Raw genomic sequence first — 23,993 nt, forward strand, 5'->3', positions numbered from 1 at the left:
AGGCGAACATCGAGGTGCGGACGCGCGTGCATGCTCGCGAAAACAGCGACCTTCCTTCCTTCGGCTGCAGGGACGGGCCCAACGTTAAATAGTGAGAGAGAGAGAGAGAGAGAGAGAGAGAGAGAGAGCGATCGATCGAGTCCGGCGGTACTACTAGGCATGGTGGAAAAGGTAGGTGACACTGGATTGGGGCAGTGGCAGGGGGACGATACCGGGAGACTAGGCGATGGGACATCGGACCGATCGGGGAATCGCGCACCGGCGCATACTAGTGACCGGAGGAGCGACGCGTACTCGGGCGAGAAGAAGGCGCCCGCGCATCGGATCTTTTTGTCGCGATGAGAGGCACCGATTGTGGATGTGATAAAATGACCACATAATATATTCCATGAACTCGATAGGCTCGATCGAGGTAGAGCACGTGACGGATAAAGAGGCGACGAGCTGCAACGCGAAGTCGAACACGAGCCAAGGCATAGCCGCTGCCGCTGCTGCTGCTGCTGCTGCTGCTGCTGCTGCCGCCGCCGCCGCCGCCTCCGCCGCGGCCTCCGCCGCTGCCGCTACAGCCGCTGCCTCCGTCGTCGTCGTCGTTGAGGAGGAGGAGGAGGAGGAGGAGGAAGAGGTGGAGGTGGAGGTGGAGGTGGAGGAGGACGACCGAGAGGCGGCCCCCCAAGTCGCGATATCCAACTTGGACCAGCGGCGCGGGAGAAAACGCAAGATGTGCGACAAGATTTGGTGTCGCTCGCAAAACAGCGTCGTTCAGCCTCTGCTCACGGGTAATTAAGAGCCGGATTATTTATTTATTGCCGTTTATCGTTTATTTGAACATGTAGCGAGAAGCGCCCCAAGAGGACAAGGAGCGATAGGGCGTTCTAACCTTAATCGTGGAAAGGCTGACTTATCCGACTGTGTACTTCGTATGGCTTAAAGAGATTGGTGTTGTTGGTGTGTAAAGCGGATTTCATCCGATCTGCGGACTCTGGATGACATTTATAAGACCAAGATGATTTGTAAGATTCGCGGGGGTTAGCAATGAAATAATGTAATGATTAAATATTTGTATTGAGTCGTGGGTAGCTCGTAATTAATAGCGTATTATTCGCAAATTTTAAATCTGGTTTTACATCGGCCTCATATTATTAACGAGTGCGCGCTCCTTTTTGTAAATGGAATATTCCGATTATTTTACCGGGATTCGCATGCTTTTTGACAATTCCAATCCACTTTCATTCACGGAATTTACAAAATATTAAACTTTTCGCAGATTTATATCAAATCACGATGGCCTATGCGTATTGGAAAAACGGAAAAATGAAAGATTATGCAGTATTTGATCTATTTTTTCGAAAAAATCCATTCCACGGAGAATTTACGATATTCGCTGGATTAGAGGAATGTTTAAAATTTCTGGATAAATTTCATTACTCAAATAGTGGTAAGTTGATGTTCAATGATTTTTTAAATTCGTATTCTATTTACGCACACACACGCACGCACACACGCACACATGTATATATATATATATATATATATGTATATGCTGCGTTTGTGTGAAAATATATGAATATGTAAATATTTATGCATGGAAGCTTGTGTGCGCGGCCGCCCGCGTCTGTGTATGAAAATTGTTAATATATATAATAAATTTTTATAGTTCAACTATAAAAATAATAGGATTCATTTTATTATTACTATTATATCAATTATATAATTTAATGTTTTCAAAAACACCATAATAAAGTTGATGAATATGTGATTTATAAAATACATTTTTGCAAACCTCAAATTAATTGTCAGCTTTGGCCTAAGAGTTCAGTCGATAAGGATACATAATTTATAATAACATGAAATATGTATTATCAAAGCCTTTGGGGAGTAAAGAAAGTGACCGTTAAATAAAATATTGATTTACAAATATATTATTCATAGTTTCACACAATTTAACAGTAAAGGATCGTTAATGAATTATAAAATTATAAATTAATCCACTCTTATAGATATCGAGTATCTGAAATCTACAATGCCAGCATCCGTTGAACCAGAATTTTTTAATTTTTTACAAAATACAACTGCAAAAGATGTTACTTTGTATGCCATTGAAGAAGGATCTGTGGTATTTCCAAGGTATTTATTGCAACTTTGTACTGTTTCAACAATTTATAATTAATTAGAACAGTCTCGATTGATTTGATATGAAATAATGGCCTAGCATGTATTATTAAAAGAAATAATGTTTTTTTTTCTATTTATTTCAGAGTACCACTATTAAGGGTTGAAGGACCTTTAATAATGGTACAGCTTTTGGAAACCACACTGTTAAATTTGATAAATTATGCCAGTTTAATGGCAACAAATGCAGCGAGGTATCGCATGGTTGCTGGAAAGGCGGTATCACTACTTGAGTTTGGTTTGCGAAGAGCACAAGGGCCAGACGGAGGTCTTAGAGCTTCTAAATATAGTTATATCGGTGGGTGTATAAGTAACAAAGTGCTCTTAATAATTTCATATTTACACATTCATGATCGTGAAGTGAAAATTATTATCCTCGGCGCGATAGTCGTTGAGAAATCAATACTAAATGGTTCTAGTTCGTACCAGGTGATAAATAGCAAGTAATAAATGTACGTGCACGCGCTCGTATGAAAAATTACCAAGTTAGAAGGTCGCATTGCAAATCAACCCTCTAAAGGCCACTTGTCAGTGAGAATCGTCAAAACCTATGTATAATTATATAATTTAGTCAGACTGAGGATAATAATTTTTAACGGCTAGCTATATCAATGTCATAACTATATATTTTATATGTAACTAATGAAATCGATTTCTGCGTAGGTGGCTTTGATGGGACTAGTAATGTTTTAGCTGGCAAATTATTTCACATACCAGTAAACGGTACTCATGCTCATGCCTATATTACTTCTTATACTAGTTTTAGCGATTTACAAATCAAGGTTTGTTTGTTACAAATAGTTATACTTATTTATAATTTATTAACGTGGCCTTAAAAATAATTGGTATTTGATTTATATTTTACTGATTTACTTTTATTAATCTTTTATATTTTTCGTTAAATTGTTAAAGTCTTATTTCCTTAAATAAATATCTTAAATAAATTTAATTATATTTGATTGTTTAAGTTTTTTCTTATTTATATTCAAATACAGTAAACATTTTATTATAAATTTCTTATGAAGAAATGTTTACATTTGATCTTGAATATGAAATAATCAAGCTACATTAAAAACTATTGCATTTTATATGTAAATATTATTTATTATTTGCTATATATATATATATATATGTGTGTGTGTGTGTGTGTGTGTGTGTGTGCGCGAGCATGTCTGTTTTAGTCTTATAATTTGAAATTTTTAGACGCTGATTCATAAACATACTGGAGAACAACAAGATCTTTTAGAATTATCTTGTCAATATCGCATTAATATAGCTGCAGACCTTGGTGCAATGGTATCGGAAGCTTCTGATGGAGAGCTTGCAGCCCTTGTGAGCTATGCGATTGCTTTCCCGGATGGATTTATGGCCTTGGTCGATACCTACGATGTAAAAAGGTATATATTTAATAATTTTGTTTTGTGTATTGATAATTTTGTTTCATTTTAGAAGAAAAGTTACAGTTCGTTCTACATCGTTGCCCGAACTTCATTTTCTTATAATACATTGTATTAAAATTATATTTCACGTCAAGCTGCAATTATTTTAAAGATAAAGCCTAAAATGCTACTTTCACTACCTTTTATCTTTTCGACTTTTTCTTTTCCAATAATACAGACATTCATAAATACGTACATACATAAATATATATATATATATATATATATATATATATATATATATATATATATTTATATATATTATAGTAATAAGCAAAAATTACGCTAATTTTGTATCCAATTAATAGTGAGAATAGTGACTTCATTATCAAGAGCATTTAAGAGCTTTTTGCGTGACGTGTATGTAATAGAAAGCCTAACAAGAATGTGTTTATAGTGTAGAAGCATCGGCCAAACAACAAGCAAATGTAACCGGCCGAAATCTAACGAATAAGCTTCTTACTAACGGGAGCAATAAGTCACCCCGTAATGGTGCGAAAAACAGTCCAATTATATCTGATGAACCAACTTGGTCTCCCAAGGGTGGCTTGTTAAGACACGGTGAATTGGGTGAGCTCTTCGTAAGGTACGGTTACGTGTATCCCTCTTACTTTATCTCACGTGAGAATTCCTTAGATACAATCTAGCATCACAAATATAATTCACACGACTTTATTTGTTGATTCAAACGAAATAAAAATATATTCTCTCGTGAGATAAGGCAAAGGTTCACTCATGAAACATTAAACCATCCAATAGCGTAAAGCATGAAAAGAAAAAAAGAACGAGAGATTTTTATTTCAGAATATAACTTTAGAACTATTGCCAATTAGAAACTTGTGAAATGTATACAAATGTAAATTGAATTTATATTTCTTTAAATTATAACTAATTGTAAAATTAAGTTGTTAAAAAAGTATTTATCATATAATTGTGACTCTTTACATAGTTGAAAATTTTATAATAAACGAGTCAATCATTTATTCTAATTTTATTATATCATTGTGGAATAGAATATTTAATTATTCACGTTCTGAAGCATAATTTATAGTTCTAAATTTTATACACTTAAATAATTACGACTTTCTTTACCCAAAGTGAAATTATTTTGGGATAAAATAATTTGTTAAACTAATATAGATTTATCTCCTTTCTAAAACAATCGACCTTATGCAGTGCATTTCCCAATTCAACGTCACGTTTCAAACAAAACTTAGCAAATTGGTTCTTCGCACAAAATATTCGTCCTTGTTGGGTTGTATTTTGCTCTTCACGATTTTTTATTAATTGTTATTTAATACTTTCGGGAAATTTTGTATATCCATCAATAACAGTATGTTCACAACTCATATTAGATATTTAATGATTGAAAGTTGAAAAGAAAATTCTATAAAGTACAGTATTTAAGTTGGACAATTGGTTTTCGTTTTTGCAGAAGTGGTTTATTGAATTTCTGTGCAGTTGCTCTGGCCTTAAATGATCTAGGTTATAAAGCAGTTGGCATTCGCATTGACAGTGGAGACTTAGCCTATCTTAGTCAAGTAGCCAGAGAGATTTTTCAAAGGATTGCAAAGAGGTTTGAATTATCTTGGTTTGCTAAGCTTACAATTGTAGCATCCAACGACATTAATGAAGAAACTATAGTGAGCTTAAACGAACAGGTGATTAAAGATTCAATATATAAATAATTATTTGGTTTCGTAGATTTAAATTTTCTTGTTGTTGCTGTCATTGAGCTTGTGATATTATCTATAGTCATTTTTTTATACAAAAAGTGTATGCGCACTATTTATATTACTTGTATAAATACAAATTGTATTTGTTAGCCCTTCGAATGCGATTACAAATTTTAAACAATATTGATCCTTCGTTTATAAATATTCTTCGTATGAATAATATTTATATTTTATAATTTTTGTTGCAGAATCATAGAATAGATTGTTTTGGTATTGGCACACATTTAGTAACATGTCAAAAACAGCCGGCGCTAGGCTGTGTTTATAAATTAGTTGAAATAAATGGTCAACCGAGAATAAAATTAAGTCAAGAAGTTGGAAAGGTTACAATGCCTGGCAGAAAAACTGCCTACAGATTGTACGGAATGGATGGACACGCTTTAATAGATCTTCTTCAAAGGGTAGACGAAGAACCCCCTCGAGTTGGCGAAAAAGTACTTTGCAGGCATCCATTTGAAGAATCAAAAAGAGCTTATGTTATTCCAACAAGAGTTGAATTTCTGCACAAGGTAAATTGCACTTCCCTTAGTCAATTTTATAATTAAAAATTACTATAGAATTAATGCAGCATTATAAAAAGTGTAATTTTCACCTGAAAATAGTTTGAAATATAAGCAAATATATTATTAATTAATTATTCTTGTATTTGTGAACTGAAGTTAATTTAAAATTTTTTTTATAAAATATATATATATTCCTTTTCAATTATTGCCAATTAATAATATTGCAACAAAAATTTTTTTTTATTTCAATAACATTTAAAGAATAATTATATTTCGTGATAAAATTTATCACTTTATTTTGTTTGTTTGTTTGTAATGATTATAACTTATTTTTAAGTCAAAATATAAATGTAAACGAATAATAATATTGATTGAAAACCAATATTTTTAATTAAATTAGTTTTAAAAAATGAATTAATAGTAGTAAATTTTGTGTCATATTGTTAGATGTATTGGAAAGATGGACAAATTCTGCAAAAGTTACCTACTCTTGTAGAAACTCGAAATCGAGTACAAGAATCTCTGGGCACATTACGTAATGATATTAAACGAAATCTTAATCCAACACCTTATAAGGTAATTGTCAATATAAAAAATTGATCAAACGTATATTTGTATACAAAATATTTATTATTTACAGGTATCTGTTAGTGATGACTTATATAATTTTATACACGATTTATGGCTTCAAAATGCTCCAATTGGAGAATTATCCTGAAGTGAGAATTTTAATAATCAAAGGATTAGATATATATATACTTATAATTGTACAAATATAAAAATTGTTTGTTAATTCCTAGTTTGATAAGATGGTATATAATAGACATTTCCATGTACAACAGATTTAAACAATAAGAATAGAGACAACTACAAAAAATATTTTCGCACACCGGGGCCTTACAATCTAAAACTGAAAATTATTATAAAAGATTGAATTAATACAATATAAGTGGTCTAGAGATTTTAAAAGTAATTTAGAAGAGTTAAAAAAACAGTATTCAATTAATATTGAAAATGAAATAAAACATTATTTTTTTATGTAAAAGAAGTAATAACAGATTTCAAATAATTTAAAAGATGAATTTACATATGAAAAGCATAATAACCAAGGTTATACTACTTTAATATCTTGTTAAAAATGCATATAAATTGTTAAATATTTAAGATAGAATTAAGACGTAGCAATAATACGTAGAATTAAGCATGTAGCATTGAAAAATGATTATTCCTCATTCATATCCTAGAATAAGCAAAATCTCAGGTAGTTTAATAATAGAGGATATGAAAGAAAACATATTTATGTAATATATGCTAAAGTTGATTTTTTTTTTCATTTTTGTTATTTTTAATTTATTGTTAAGTTTTTTTGTTATTGGACTTGCACATTCCTTTCATTAAATATTGTAAAGTACTTAAAGCAAAGATGTAAAGATGTGCAGTCAACATATTTAGTTATATAATACACTATAATTTATTATATGATTATAGTAAATCAAAAGTACATTTTAAATAGTTTCATCATATTATTTTAAAAAGAGGTATCGCAATGAAATTATCTGTAAAAATTTTTTAAATATTTTAATTTATCACATTGTATTGTAATGCTACTGAAGGTGTGAATATTTTAGGAGGAAAATTATATTACATATATTTTTAATAATAATAATAACAATATATACGATCAAAACAAATTTATATTATAAATTAATAATCAAAAAGAATTGCAAAAAATTTAATTTTATAAATATGTGTTTACACAAAATATTTAGAATTAAGATGTATCTTATATTATATATATATATATATATATAGCTTTATTTAGCATGCGGCTTTTTCTTCATTTTTACTATAAACAGAAATCTGCTTATAGAAGTTACTTTAAGCGTCTAATATTATACTATATATGTATATATATATATATATATATATATATATATATATATATATATATATGTATATGTATATATATTGACTATGATATACTTTGAATAAAATAGATTATAAAAAAAATTGTGATATTTTATTTATCTTAAATATTTTTGAAAAGTTAATTAAATAAAATAAGAATGCTATAAATCCATTATCTGAATCATAAAATTATTTTTCATTTTCAGTGATACACAAACATATATTTGAAAGTAATTAGTATATTTTGTCGATATACATTATTGCATAGAATATTTTTTTCACTTTTCTTTTCACAAAGTTATAATAATTAAATCTTATTCATAGCTTTACATTTTTTATATCAATTAATTAAATTGATTTAGTCAAATATTAATAATAAAATTCCATATAAAAATATAATTATATCTTAATTTTCATTATTTGAATATATTACAAAATTTATCATCCCGTCATGTTTATATCTAAATATAAAATTATATCTTTAGGTCTGAGAGAATCAATGGTTAATCAAATATGCAATATATGAATAAAACTTTTACAAATTATTTATAATTTTAGTATTATTGTTTTAATAAAGACTCATGATAAGTGTAATAATTTATAAATATCCAATAGTTTTCCATCCAAGTATTTTAAGCAGCTATTCATTAATAATTATATTAATTTATTGACTCTGCTATTATTTGAAAAAGATACCGTTTTTAATTATAATTACAATATTATTAATTTTTATTAAAATACTTATTAATATAATAAATCATTATAAACTTATTACTTTATTTATTACTTTGGTACAACAAAGTTAAGAAATTAATTTTCTTCATATATATATATATATATATATATATATATATATATATATATGAAATAAGTTCGAGAACTTATTAAAAAAAATATCATTGATACTTGGACAATTATAATACCTTAACGTTTTGTTGTACGACAAACAATTCATATATGAATAGTCAAATATATTTTAATGGTATGACGATACTAATGCCATCTTTCGTCTTGCTAGTGAGTCACCAATAATAATTACGTTTAACGTTAAAATCTTTTAGTTCTGAAAGCTGAGCCTTCAGATAATTAAGGAATAGCTTAGACGTTTATTTGGCATTAATATTAATGTATAAGCAACTATCAATTATTGTCTTTAAGAAATAAAATAGTAGTATTTCAACATTCCTTAAATTTAATTTTTTGTTACGTTCATTTTCTTCGACTATTATCATCGAAAAGTCAGGTAAATAAACAACGCTATTCGGCATCTTGTGTTTGTAACCTCACATTTCGGCATTCTTTATCGCTTCCTTGGAGAATGGAACAATTTTTTCTACCCAAAGTATTAGTTTTTCCAAACAATTGAAGTTAATATAATATTATTCTATTATATGTCTATACATATATATGTTTATATCTATATACATATATATATATATATATATATATATATATATGCATATATATGTGCATATATATGTGCATACACATTTGCATATATATAAATATATATATTCATATATATTACCGAAAGTAGATTCAAGCTTTTTAGCGTACTATTTATAATCTATGCTTTATTTTATAATTTTATGTATTTAAAACTTTAAATTTGTTAATATTTTAATTTCCAAGAGGAACTTCTGACATATCTTCATTAGCACTGATGTTTTACAGAATTTTAAAATTTTGTTAAATTTGCAAAAAGAAAATTAGTGTAATATAGTTACATTAAAGTAGTATAGTTTTAACAAAGGTACTTATTTATTATAATTTCAGATATAGTTAATAGAATAATGGCTGCACGACTTTTAAAAGATCCAGCTACTGCTGGAAGTAGAATATTTATAGGTCATCTACAAACAGAAGATATGAATCGCAATGAATTGGAAGAGCATTTTTCAAAGTACGGAACTATAGTTGGTTCATTATTAAACAGAGGTTTTGGTTTTGTACAATTTGAAGACGAACAGTCTGCACAAAATGCCATAAAAAATGAAAATGGTGCAATGTTTAAAGGAAGAAGAATAGGTAAATAATTAGCTTAAAGTATGAAAATAAGTAATCATTATTAAAGTAATTTTATTTTGCCGTCTTGTTTTTACAAGTTGTTTGTATTTCATGAATTGTAAATGTTTTTGTGCATCTATCTTAAATATTGATTTTGTATATTCAGATTTTGTTGATTTATTATTATTAGAATCTTTTGTTTATATTTTGGTACATTAAATATTCATTGAAATATAAAATGTGAGTTAATTATGAATATTTAAAAAATTATTGTAATAATATTAACTTTTATCGGATTATAAAATTAATATTTTACTTCAAAATTTAAGTATTAAACTACAAACAAAATTTTATTATGCTGTAAATTTATTTTAACAGATGTAAAGCCAGCTAAAAAAGAAAATTCAGGTAATTCAATGGGAGGATTTGGAAACGATTCTTTTAATAATAGTTATGGTAATCAGAATTTTAATAATTCCAACTCACCATTTGGTAATGATAATCAATTTAGCAGAGGAGGAAATAGTGGAAATAATTGTTTTAACGATCAAGAAGATATATTTTGCAGTAGAAATAATAATGATTCGTTCAATTCAAATAAAGGAAATGGCCCACCATTTGGTGGGAATCGATCGGGTGGAGGATCTGGAAATTCTAACATGAATAGAAATCAAAACAATAATCAGTGTGGTTCGAATCAGGGTGGCTCAAATCAAATGGGTGGACCTGGAAATCGGAATAGAGGATCTAGAGGTGGTAAAAATCGAAAAAGAGATAGCTCTATAGGTGATCGAATGGGTGGGGGCATGGACGATCGGATGGGAGATCACTGTTATGGAGATCGTATGGGCGGAGGTATGGGAGATCGCATGGGAGGACGTATGGGAGACCGTATGGTAGGGGATTCTATGGGAGATAATCATGGTTCAAATTTTCGTTCGGGTATGAGCGGGCCTATGGGAGGAGGTGGTATGGGAAATAATTTAGGAAATAATTTAGGTGGTAACATGGGAGGTGGATTAGGTGGTAATATGAGTGGTGGTCATGGTAACAGTTTAGGTGGAGGTATAGGGAATAATTATCGTGATAGAAGTCCAATAAGTAGATCGGGACGTTTAGATGATAAGCCTTTGTCAAATTGGGAACTGAATAAATCAAGTGGGCGCGGATCATTTGGAGGATTTAGTGATCACAAAAGCCGCTTCGACCAATCCGTTCGAGATTCTGGTTCTGGCTTTGGGTAAGTTATAATGTTTTTAATATAAATTTTATATTATAATTTGAGCAATAACTGTTTAATAGAAATAAGCAATGTGGTTAAAAAAAATAAATGTTTATATGTAAAGCACATGCACTACCTTCAATTAAAATAAACAATTTTAATGGATAAATATTATTGAAAGATCAACTTTATTTAAAGAATAAAAGTTCGATTTCAATTTATTTGCATTCCATTTTTATTATGGTGAGAAATTTTGCTAATAAGTCAAATTAGGTTTGATCATTTGCGTTTTATCGATCCTAATTTATCAAGTTTTTCACATCTCTTATCTAATTCGTAATTGAAATAAATAATCATAAAATCTTTATCTTTTAATTATCACATATGGTGTATGTATATATCGTTCACGATATTCTAATGAAAATATGATTTCTTTTTGTAATTACCTTAAAAGAAAAATACAATAAGAAAAACGTGATTAATTATTGTGTGTAGTTTGACAAGTATATGGTTGATTATATTGTTGTATTCTTAAATTATAAAAGAAAAAAAAAAATTTTAAATACTGTGTTGCTTTTCCAGAGCACCTTCATCTTCGTCAAATGACTATTCTTCTATTGCGACAGAGAAGAATGATTGTGAAATTATCGTTGTCAACAAAGCTTTAACGTAATTTACATTTAATGATTGTTTATACTTTCAAACAAATAGTCACTTCATTATATCCATTAAAATATTTACAGGGAATATGCTGAAATTATTGAGTCACGTTTGAAAAAATTAGGATTAACGGTTGATTTGCTCTTCCCAAACGAAGAAGTTCCTTTATCACGAGTTCTTGGCAATATTGCAAGTCGTGGGTGTCTGTATGCGATTGTTATTGCACCAACAAATAAAGAACATCATTCTTTGACGTTAAATATCTTACACGGCCTACCACAAGGTAGATTTATAATTTTATATTTTAATTTATCCATCTTTTTATATACTTCTCTTTCTTCTTACTTCGATTAACGTTTATCAATGTTTATGTTTGTCAGTATGTATTTCGTATCTTAGTAATAATTACATTCTCTTGAGCTGTTAATGAAATATTTCATCTTCCTCTTTTAAATATAAAACTATAGAATTGTGAAATAGCATTGTTTTGTCACAATTTTGTTAGATAACCAAGCTACTAGTAGCTTAATTTGATTATTAAGCTGAACTTAACGATTTCTTATCAATTTTATTTAATATCCATAAATTAATTTTCTTGCCAATTATTCGTTCTGGAGTCTACATTGTTTTGTTTTTTTTTTTGTTTTTTTTTTGTTTGTTCTTTGTTTTTTAATTCTATTGTTCATGACGTCATGCTGTTGACGTAGCGCGAGTGTTGAGCTTTGCATTTCAAATATGGCATGAGGACGATTGGAAGAAAGAAGTGCATAGACAACGATAGATTTAGTTGAGATTTAGAAGAGCATCCATTGCGGAAATACAAGAATCCAAATACAATTGAACGATCGAGTACGGCCGCGTGTCTTTTTCTTTAAAGTTTTCTTCAATTGTTCAAATAGCATTGGTAATGGAAGATTCTTTTAATCAAAATTCTGATATTAAACGATGTGAAATTATACCGGATTATATTCGATTAAACGAATGTTTTAAATAATTTATGTTTGCCGAGATGTGTTCAATTAGAGGTTCATTTTACGTTTGATGAAACGTCGTGGGTAGAGAAAAACATAACATAAAAAAACTATCGATTTTATTTATTTATTGTTGTTGTATAACCAATTTTATCGATATTTTGTATGATAACACGTGCGTGCAATCTTAAATATAATTAAAATTTAATAGAATTGAGTTTTACCGTCAGATTTGTTGCGTGATCTACTTTTATTAATACATTACACGACACATGTAGACAACTTCTATGAAAAACAGAATGACATAAAATCTTTTTGTAGAGCACAGAAATATGCCGGTTGATGATGCTATAAGTTTAATTATGCGAGACTTCAATAACTACAAATCCGGCGGTCGATCCGTGCCAGTCAATGTTTCTTTGGCCCCTGAACGTCATCCAGATGCTATTCAAGTTCTTTTGAATATGCTAGCGGATAATCTTCAATTAACTGTGCTTCAATATGAAAGGGTCATTAAGTATCTGGAAATGAGGCGAGAAGAACAAGTGCAATTTGAATTAGGCGAAGATGCGAAAAATTTGGGACCTACGTCCTTAGTGAGTGATCCGAAGCAAGCGGAACTGCAATCGAGAATACTTAATATATTGAATAGTAATAAAAGCAGTTCGTCCGCCACACCAACGACGACTGTAACGACAGCGGCACCAAGTCCCGTCCCTCCGCCATCAGGTAAAAGAATCGTAATCGTATTTACGAAATTAATCAATCGAATACTTATGATGACAAGTGCATCTTAAAACTGTATATTCAATTTTATGTTTAACCGATGACAAAACAACGCATCGTAATTGCGACAAACAACATTATTTCGCGTCCTCTCGCGGTTTACGTTTTGATAGATGAAAACGAAAGGTAGGCATTATCGAACGCTATTTACTTATATATAAGACGGCGTTTTTATCTAAATTTTGCGCTTTTACTTTGCGCTCGAACATTTTCAAACATCAATATTTGACTGATTACTAGTCACTAGGCAATTTTACGTATTTTTTTCGTAATTAATAAATACAAATACGCCTTGACGTTTGCGTATGGAGACAGTTCACCAGTGTCTTTTAATGATTTAAAATGATAATCGTTTATAATTTCGGATTTGTGCATTTTTAATACCTGAAACTGACATATTTTTGTTTCAGAATTTTATTTCCTCTTCCAATTCATCAAAACATTAATGTTATGACATATTTCTATTTATGGCGAAAGAATGTGTTTGAGTTGAGATTTTTAGAAACATTTACAAGTTTTTCTTTACGATTTTTTATGGTTTGTAGTTAAAACTTCGAGTGAAAATAGAATTTTACAATTTTTATAATTTTTTGAAATAACAACCAACGTAAATAACGTTTTTACTCTTTTGTTTTACCTTTAATTCTATAACAATTGAAAATTGCTCACACTTAATACGATTTTGGGCTATTTATTTTTAACGTATATATAAATATGTCTATATATATATATATATATATATATATATATATATATATACATATACATATGCATGCCTGTGTATATGTGCATGCATGCAAGTAAATCTTGCGAGTTAAAAATCTTTTGTTATGTGTAAAGTAGGTTTGAAAAATAATTACATTATTATTCTTGAGAATTTTTTACTATATTAGTTTTATACAACAATTTACTAATTTTGTGTATTGTAATAATCATGATAATAATAATATTTAAATTATTTAAATGATTGTTTTACACATATACATACGTGCTTTCACTTGCTTAAACATTTATGATTAAACCTGTAATTTATTGCTTTTCTCAAAATTTCACAAGCTTCGATATTAGAAGAATAAAATAAAACTTTACTAGTAGAATAGAATGTAAATATATATATATATATATATAGCTACACTATCTATTTTAATGCCAAATTAAAAAAAATTAAATTACCTATACAAAAATTGTTATAATACTTAAGTAAATACATTTGTATAAAATACATTTTGAAAGTACTTTCAAAATTAAAAGAAATTTTATTATTTATGTTTGAACTTCTTTTTATATGAAAAACTACTATATATTAAAAGAAGCACCTTGGGTACGATATGTTTTTTTTTAATAATGATATTTAAGTGAACAAATGAAAATTGTTTAAATCACGATCGTTTATCATTCATTATGTTTGTCTAATTTGAATTCATAATGTTATTTATACCTATTATTATAAATATTATGCAATATTTTTTGTTTCATTAATATTATCATATAAATTTGTAATTTTCACATTGAATGACAATATTTTCGGACATAAGAATATCCATGTTTGCTACTATATGTATTTATACGTAAATGTTTGTAGATTATTTGACAGTTAATTTTATATGGTTTATTTAATGGCTTTTTTCAAATTTTTAAAAATTTTTGTTTATTAAAATTTATACAATCAATTAAATTGGTATACAATCTACAAAAAATGTTACGTACTTTTATATTTTTAAACTAACTTACAACAATTAATTTTTTGTAATTATTTATTACTGTATTATAAATATACTATTGAAGTTTTTGTCTTTTTTTTTTTATTTTTTGTAAATACAAATATATATATTACTTAAAAATGTTTTTATACAATCTAAAGTGAATTTTTAAGTTTTTTAATTTTTAAGACACCGTGAGATTGACTGTATTCCCTTTCTTAGCCCGATATTCATCACCATGTTTTTTATATTTTCTATTGTTAATAAATTTAAGAAGAATATTTTATCAGAACAAAGTTATCTAAAATTGTATGCAGAAAAAGAATGTTTGAATATAAATTCAAGTTTAGAGAAACTGTAGAAAATGATTGATTTTTAATTAATCTTACGAAATTTTGAAGAAAGTGATGTTATTTTTAAGTATTGTCTTACTATCGTCGAAGTAATAGATATTATTATATAACAAAGAGACCAATTGAGAGAAAACAATTGAGGATATTATTTATTTAAATATTTGATAAGTTATACATTTTTCAGTACGTAGAACCGATTACTTAAAAAAAAAAATGTTATAATATTATTATGCCTACGCACACATGTGCGCGCGCACACCCATACACACGCACACACATACGTTTAGTATGTATTTAAAATTACATATATATATATGTATGTGTGTGTGTGTGTGTGTGTGTGTGTGTGTGTGTGTGTGTGTGTGTGTAATGAATTTGAAATAGGTTGTATGCATAAAGTATTATTTAATGCGCTTGTACAGTTATTTTTTGCAATTTGCAAGGCTGTACAAAAATTTTTATTCCTAGATTCGTGGAAAGAATAATTTGTATATAAATTTACTTTGCAAATTATTAATTTGGAGGATACCTTTGTTAAGAGCGTTTGTAGAAAACAGTTATGTGCGCATACTTATTAGGAGTTCCATTCACGAGGCAGAATAATTTGCCATTTATTGTAATATTTTAAATTCATATTTAATGCTGCAAATGTACGTGCAGTCTTTTCCGTATGTTAACTCGCGAGACATTGTATTGCAGTTTTTGCGTAAAGCATTGTTCATTTATAAAAGCAACATAAGAATTTGCACAACTGCTAAATCAAGGATGTGCAGTTTTGTCACTTGCGGTTTCAGTGACATTGCAAAAGGGCTCATTTCGTTAAAAACAAATTTTCGTTCGTAAAAAAAAAAAAACATTGTAAATAGCGATAAGCCTTGTGCATTTGTGATTATTCGCAGACAGACTCTTACAATCAAGGTAAAATGAAATGTTGATCTTCTTTATTTATGCTTAATCACGTCGTCATACATTCACTACATTCACCGTCAAATCTAATCATTTAATTACATGACACTCGACTGTAAAATGTAATACTTTATAATGAAAGTAAAACAAACAAAAAAGAAAGAGAGAAAAGAGAGAGAGAGAGAGAGAGAGAGAGAGAGAGAGAAAAGAGAAAACAATGCCATCGATCAATATAATTCATTTTATTTTTAATATAAATTTTGTAATAATCTTGTTTTTAACTAATGATGTTTTGTGTCAGCAGTTTCGGCGAACGTGTCTGGTAACTCATCGGTTACGACATCAAGCGCAGTTACACCATCGCCATTATTGAACGATCCCACGGTTCAGAAGGCTCTCGATAGTCTATTGCAGGGCAATTTATTGAAAAACATTGGAGATCAACCGATTCCAACAACATCGGCAGCTCCGCTGTTCGCTGCTTTTCCTAATATAAATCGTTTCTAATAAATTCTCTCACCTGTGTATTATTCTTCGTATATTTGTAATGATGTTCATTACTTGTTTGACTTACGAGTACATATTTACCAAATAGCTATGATAGCTGTGACAATTACCTAACTCTTTTAATAAACGTCACTGTACCTCTAAACAAGCTTGAGTTTTTCTTTTAAAATCAAAGGATATTAAATGATGGTCATTGATATATTTGACAGCTACGATATTATTCGAGCATAAGCAATAAGATAATTGTATGCCCTGTATAATATTAATTAACCCTTTTAAAAAATAATAAAAATTTTGTATTTTGATAAATATTCACAAAAGAGTTGGAACTGCCAACTAATTGCCATTCAATTACAAGTAAGTATTATTTACTTTTTATAGATTTTTGTTCATTCCTTTGCGCATCGGTATCTGTTGTATCGCGTACAATTAAATTTACTCATCTAAAAAACATAACGTGTATTCATCATTATTATTATCATTATTATTATTATTACAATAATTTATTTAATTTTTGCAGTAGCAGAACGATTCGAGGATAGCGAGTGGAATTCGTAGCGACATAATAGGGGTGCAACTAAACGAGGACGTCTATGGGTTATAAATAAATTAATGATCGATGGAAGCGTGACAGACTAAGAGCTGACTTAAGCCTTATAAATATGAGATTCGTTTATAAGATGAAATTTACCTAGGTAATAGCTCTTGAGATACTGAATTGCGTGTACTATTTCTTCGCAAGGCATTTTCACTTCGGTATGAAGCAGATCGAGCACAGTTTTAACAGCCTCGATGTCGTATTTATTCGACAGCAGTCTTTGTCGGAATGGCTTCAATTTTTTAACGAGTTTCTTGTTTGTTTTTGTAATCGATCCAATGTGATTGCGCAGAATTTCGGAATACGTTGGCCAGTCGTCGATACATGCCAAGCAGTCGCAATTGAAAAAGTAATCTTGCATCATTTTACTTTGCCTCTCGGGACGAGACATGTACTGGTAACCACCACCGTAACATGTAAATATTTGATCGCCTTCTTTGATCGGCTCGAGTGCTCGAGTAATCATTGTCAAGCTATCGAAGTGTCGAAATGTATTCGGAGCACACGAATGATTCAGTAAGCTGGCCGTTACATATAAGCCCGACCCAACTTTAATGCCCGGCTCCAGTTGAATCTGAAAAAATAATTGTTTCTTACTCATCCTCGTATTGAATAAAAATTCACGGTCACGCGCTCTTTCTATATCAATATATTGAACACTGCAAAATAAAAATAGAAGGAAAGCATCAAGCTAACGGAGCTGAGAGAGAGAGAGAGAGAGAGAGAGAGAGAGCGCACACATAATGATAAATGATACGAACGGAAAATGAATTGGATGACACAATGAGGCAATTGCGAAATACAAGTGTTCCGCAAAATTTCACATCACTCTGCTCGGCAAGATGCTCCAATTCATCGAATGCATATTTTTTGCCGAAAAACTCGCTTTCCGTAGCGAGAAGAACAGTCGCCAATGCCGATATACAGGCGAATGCACTTATATCTGGGAAAGGCCGTGTGGTTAAGTTCGTTGCAAGACTTAGCGCACATCTGGCACTACTACCATCGAACATCATCTGATCATTGGTGAATCCAGCGGTTCTCTTATCTTTAAGTAAAATAAATATATCTTGTGGCTATTTGTAATATCACATGTATGAAATTATTATAAGTATTAAAAGTATGTTTAATAATGCACCTGAATTTTGTTCTGCAACTTGTATGTCTTTGCGTAATTCATCAATAGCACTGCCATTTTTCGTAGCAATTATCAATAGTCTTATGATTTTTGTTAACATTCTAATTTTGTCAGTATCAACGTTGAATAATTTAGACATTACGGCATGAATCGGGCATTCGATTCTATGAGCCATTTTCCAAGCTGATGTTTTACAGATTTCCGAACAATATTGTGCAATGGGACACTTTGGACAGGATATTAAATTATAGCTACGCGCAAGACAGTGGTGACAGTGTGTGTAGTGTCTGGTGTTAAAAAGTAAAATAAACATATGAAAAAGTTCGTAAACAAAGATAATTATAAGTATTTTTATTTAGAATTTTGTAAATAATGTTTTATTTGGTTGAATTTGAAAGTTTAAGCTGTGAAATACTTTATTAACTTATCCTTTCATTACCTTTCATTACGTTTCTTTCTCTCCCTATTAAATAATACCATTTATTTTGAAAATATTGTTTATTATTGTTTATTACGCATCGAAAAAAAAAAATTCCTACTGAATTTCAAATCGAGCTGAATCGTCGTCGATGGGCTATAAAAAAAAAAAAAAAACAAATAAAAAAATAAAATTGTTACGTGCTTACGTGATCTTATGAATGCAAAATTAATTTGCTTGGCAGCGAAAACTTTGAAATTTACCAATATTTCTTGTATCACTTAACTTACAAATAAGCTTATTTTTACCGAAAATAATTACTTTTGTATCAATTGGTTGCCTCCGTCATTTTATTAAATCGCATTCCTTACACAAATCATTAGTAATAATTTTATTATAAATAGACACCGAATTTTATCCTCACCTACTATTAATAAAATTAAAAATTTTATATTTAAAAATATTAATGAACGATTAACTTAATTACAAAAACAAAATAAATAAAATAGCGTAGTTACAAAGCTTTATTGTTTATACGAAAGTATCTATTTTGTTGGCGGTTATCCTGCGTATCTTTATAAATTCAACGATGCAAAAAGCAATTGTATATATATATATATATATATATATTAAAAAATTCCATAAAACTCGGCACAATCTGAAATACTTACTTTTCCGTATAAATAATATAAGCGAATGGATTTTCTTTCAGAATAATACTTCCAGGCTTGAACGATCTCGTAGCAACTAAATGTCTTCCGTATTTTTTAGAGTAAGCGATTCGCACCCCTTTGCTAAGGGCTGGAGCTTCGTCGCTTGTTTCGTATGCGAGACTCGGCTCGCTTTCCTCGGCCAAATACCTTGGCGAACTCTCTGGAATTATGAGCATAAGTTCCTCAAGGTCCTCTTTCGTACAGCATCCAACATTTCCCTTCGATGCACCGTTCTCGTTAATAAATTCTTTAATCATCGACAAGTTCATCTTATTTTGCGAGACATTGTTTTTATTACTTTGCAGGAGCGCGGCCGAGTGCTTTGACAATGGTAAGTCATTCATGTTTTGATCTTTGATTTGGTGAGCTTGTTGTAAGCCATGTATAGCCTTCTCGGCCCGCTCCTTTAATTTACTCTTTTTGTCTTCAGGGTAGCCGTGGGCCAAAGCTGTGTCGATGTCAATCAAGCATTCCCGATATAATTGCTTGCGATAAAGAGCTGCCGAACGATTTGCTAAAGCTACGGCCATGGCTTCTTTGCTGCTCGCGTATGCGAGGCTTTTTGAGTACTTTTCAATAGCGTCGTCGTCGTCGCCCATCACGAAGTATTGGTTTCCTGAAATATGCGACACGGACGATCAAAAGTTTTGCCGAGCTTAGAGTTTTACGTAGAATTGAATTGGTCGTGAGTAAAATACAAATATCATTATTACTTGACTGTTAGGTATAATTATTGGATGCTGTTAAATCGGCGTCCATACGGTATTTACGTGCTATCGTTGATAATAAATTTTGTTCACAGATTCAAGCCTTTTAATCGTTTATTTGAAAATTTTTATAATATTTTGGTGGCATTTGCTTGTATTTGCATGTATTTGTAAAATGAGTTAAAGGAGAAAACAAAAGATTTTTGTTATTTTATTCCGTGCTAATTTGATGCAAGGTATATATATATATATATATATATTAAAAAATTCCATAAAACTCGGCACAATCTGAAATACTTACTTTTCCGTATAAATAATATAAGCGAATGGATTTTCTTTCAGAATAATACTTCCAGGCTTCGAGCAATGCTACGGATAATCGAAAAAAATTAAATATACGTAAGTTGCACACGCACAGATAAATTATAATGCAAAATTTTGATCTGCTCACCGATATTTCCAACGAATAATTTACCCTTAACGATACCCTCAACGTTACCCTTAACAATCGCTTTCTTTTAAATTCGCAATTTCATTGTAATCCTTCACATTAAAAATCTTACACATAAATATTTAATTTCAATAATAATCTTAATTGTTTGAAATATTCTAGTGGCAAAACTATACGCCCTCCTCGGCACTTGGTAATGTACTTCGTAATAACGATCTGCAATTGGTATTATTTGTGGGACGTAGATTGGTCGGCCACGCCAGGAAGAAAGGTAAGTAACAATTAAGAAATATCCGACAAAACGTGTTCTCATTGTAAATCATTAAATAAAAATTTTAACTGTCAAATCTGTGTTAGCTTGTCTACATTATTTATTTAATCGCATTCCCTTGATTCATAAAATTATTCTACTTTTGTTATTGTTATTTTTATTGCTACTGTAAATTTATTATACAAATAGTAATTATGGTTTTTTGTTCTTATTTTATTTATTTATTTATTTTTTTTTTTTTTGTTCACTTTCGTAAGTTACGCAATAAGGTTAATTAATAGAAATAATTACTTTTTAACTTTTTCATAGACGACTACATTTCGCGAAACTATTTCGGGATTTTATAATTAATCTGGGAGACATGTTTCTTTATAATGTAAGTTAACTTAATTAAATTAAATTCATATGGTTTATCCGAATGGATCTTGTTCATTATCTAATTTTGTAAAAACAACTTCATTTTAAAGTAATTTAAACCATAATGTTGTTATTGATTTATTGATTAAAATTAATAAACTAATGTCTCTTTAACTTCAAATTTATTAGACTTATTAATAATAATGAAAGGCGACTCGATCATGAATTTATTATTATTTTGAAACGAATTTATTATTCTGTGAATATTATAAATTTATTATTATTTTATTATTTAAAATAATGAAACGAAAAATACGATTATCAATAATGCAAAAGAAGGAGTAGCGAATAAATTAAAACATGGCTATTTATTTAATACGTAACAATTTATAGGATTTATTATGTCATACTAATAAGCAACGATATCTGACATTTTTCTTAAGAAAAATTAATAAAAATGCAATTATTATAACTATTATTATTATTATTATTATTATTATTATTATTATTATTATTATTATTATTATTATTATTATTATTATTATTATTAACGAACGAATAAGTAACAGATTTATTAATATGACGTATATTGACCATAAAATGATATAAAATATTATGAGCTCATTGATTGTGTACAAATAAATTTAGGATTGATTAATTTTTTAAATTTTGATAAATTTAATTTAGATACGGTTAAAAATCATATTAATAGTACGGCAAATACAATTTTAAATATTACAAATGAAGTGTATTTTAAAATCTACATATTAACTAGTAAATTATTTGTTTTACGATTCTTTCCCATTTTTGTATTTTAAATTATGAAAGTATTTAGACGAATTACTTCGTGCATTGAATTAAACTCTATAGAATCAAATGCAGTAGTTTGAAATAATTTTTTAAATATATATCTTTTAATGTAAATTAATTTTTAAGAATGCGTATCCTTTGATGTAAATTAATTTCAATACTCGGGTTTTCTTTGTAAATTCTTTGTAAAAAAAAGCTTTTCTCCTATTCGGGATGCTCATACTAACAAATAAAAATACTTCTTCAAAATAATTCATTTAAAAATTATATAATTTTCATTAATAGGCCAAACAAGGAAAATATAAAACTTAAAAGCAAGCCGTTTTAGTTATATATTTACCTTCATCCCTATAATGCTTAGCATCTTCATCATTCTTCATATCGGCAATCAAATTGGGCAATTTTGATTTTGCCATATTATTTAAAACATGACCAATCAATAGCTCGCATTCTTTTTGCAAACCATAGCCACTGTGTGAATCATTTTTTTTGATTGCTAAAATTAATTCCTTAATTTTAGCTAAATCCATTTTGGCGAGCTTTTACACTAAAACTTTAACTTAGAAATTAATTAAAATAATAATAATAATAATAATAACAATAATAATAAGAAAACATTTAGCACGTTAATGCACATTGTTTAATCCATTTTTTTAATTATATAATATTAAAGCACTAACTAATTATACACAATTGTATTATATTTTTACTTAATTAAATTCGCGTCTATTTAAGGCAAAATAATGCTTAATTAAAGAATAATTACTTTGTATAATGCTAATGGAAATAGCAAATAATCTGCCGTATATGCTACAACTGTCAAGTGCTATGTTGCGATTCTGTGTAATTTGTATACTAAATTAACTAACGCTATTGATGCACTAAGAAGTCTAAAGCAACGAGGTGAGACTAAAATTACCACAACGTATAAGATGGAAAGGGTTCACGCAATACTTTCATCTATGTGTATTGTGTAGTACAAACTTTCTCTAATAAACACAATATTTCACGCTCGTTTTACAAACAAATTTGGTATGCTTATTTAAGTTAGCTCTCGTAAAAAATAATATTTTTATCAATTGATATTTATTATCTTGAGAAATATATTTTTAATGATTATATAATCATTGTTGGTTAATTACATATTACCATTTAAATTTTGTGTGTGCGTGTGCGTGTGCGTGTGCGTGTGTGTGTGTGCGCGCTCGCGAGTGTACGCATTTGTTTTGGATAGTATGAAATTTCATGATATTTTATTTCTTCAAAAGTGCCTACAATATCATTTTAATATCTTTAAAGATTTACATTACTTCGGTACTTATATATTTTCCAAAGGGTATAGAAAAATTTTATTTCACGTTTTACTTTCTATACTTAATTTACTAAGTTCCTCTACATTCAATTTCATGAGCTCTATCTGTATTTAGATAAATGCATAAAAATTATTTTGTCTTATACTGTTGCTATATTTCATTTATAATGCTTATACTCCAAGCTTCATTAGCCAATTATTTATAATAATAAGCAATGTTCACAATACCTATTACTTTTATTTTATTAATTTGTTTTAAACAGTAACTTAAAATGTATTATGATGTATATTTCTTTGCTGTTATACAGTATTATAAATTATTACATCGAATGTATAAATTATAAATTTTTT

General features: G+C 29.1%; 3 protein-coding genes across 5 annotated transcripts; 2 read left to right on the plus strand and 1 right to left on the minus strand.

Moving 5' to 3' along the window:
- The first annotated feature begins 649 nt into the window (after positions 1-649).
- On the plus strand, positions 650-6,605 carry Naprt (nicotinate phosphoribosyltransferase). 2 transcript variants are annotated; one of them, XM_011506106.1, is made up of 11 exons: positions 650-776; positions 1,265-1,435; positions 1,998-2,124; positions 2,256-2,467; positions 2,833-2,951; positions 3,373-3,566; positions 4,006-4,194; positions 5,044-5,269; positions 5,533-5,853; positions 6,295-6,423; positions 6,488-6,605. In XM_011506106.1, the coding sequence occupies exons 1-11, from the start codon at positions 719-721 to the stop codon at positions 6,563-6,565; spliced, it is 1,824 nt and encodes a 607-aa protein (XP_011504408.1). In that variant the 5' UTR covers positions 650-718; the 3' UTR covers positions 6,566-6,605. The 2 variants fall into 2 exon arrangements, with proteins under 2 accessions (XP_011504408.1, XP_011504409.1); XM_011506107.1 differs by lacking the exon at positions 4,006-4,194.
- Positions 6,606-8,812: 2,207 nt separating this feature from the next.
- Neos (nuclear receptor coactivator protein neosin) lies at positions 8,813-17,305 on the plus strand. Of its 2 annotated transcripts, XM_011506109.1 has the most exons (7): positions 8,817-8,998; positions 9,532-9,783; positions 10,141-11,002; positions 11,567-11,653; positions 11,728-11,927; positions 12,937-13,344; positions 16,665-17,305. In XM_011506109.1, the coding sequence occupies exons 2-7, from the start codon at positions 9,549-9,551 to the stop codon at positions 16,865-16,867; spliced, it is 1,995 nt and encodes a 664-aa protein (XP_011504411.1). In that variant the 5' UTR covers positions 8,817-8,998; positions 9,532-9,548; the 3' UTR covers positions 16,868-17,305. The 2 variants fall into 2 exon arrangements, with proteins under 2 accessions (XP_011504412.1, XP_011504411.1); XM_011506110.1 differs by lacking the exon at positions 12,937-13,344 and having other exon boundaries at positions 8,813-8,998.
- An 82-nt stretch (positions 17,306-17,387) lies between these two features.
- Positions 17,388-23,217, minus strand: LOC105367411 (SET and MYND domain-containing protein 4). The gene is made up of 6 exons (XM_011506108.1): positions 23,097-23,217; positions 22,671-22,883; positions 19,693-20,350; positions 18,604-18,890; positions 18,227-18,513; positions 17,388-18,039 (listed from the first exon to the last, which is right to left on the minus strand). The coding sequence occupies exons 2-6, from the start codon at positions 22,858-22,860 to the stop codon at positions 17,515-17,517; spliced, it is 1,947 nt and encodes a 648-aa protein (XP_011504410.1). The 5' UTR covers positions 22,861-22,883; positions 23,097-23,217; the 3' UTR covers positions 17,388-17,514.
- Positions 23,218-23,993: the final 776 nt, after the last annotated feature.

Source organism: Ceratosolen solmsi, unplaced genomic scaffold (assembly GCF_000503995.2).
Source record: "Ceratosolen solmsi marchali unplaced genomic scaffold, CerSol_1.0 scaffold7, whole genome shotgun sequence".
In the NCBI taxonomy this organism is placed as follows: Eukaryota; Metazoa; Arthropoda; class Insecta; order Hymenoptera; family Agaonidae; genus Ceratosolen; species Ceratosolen solmsi.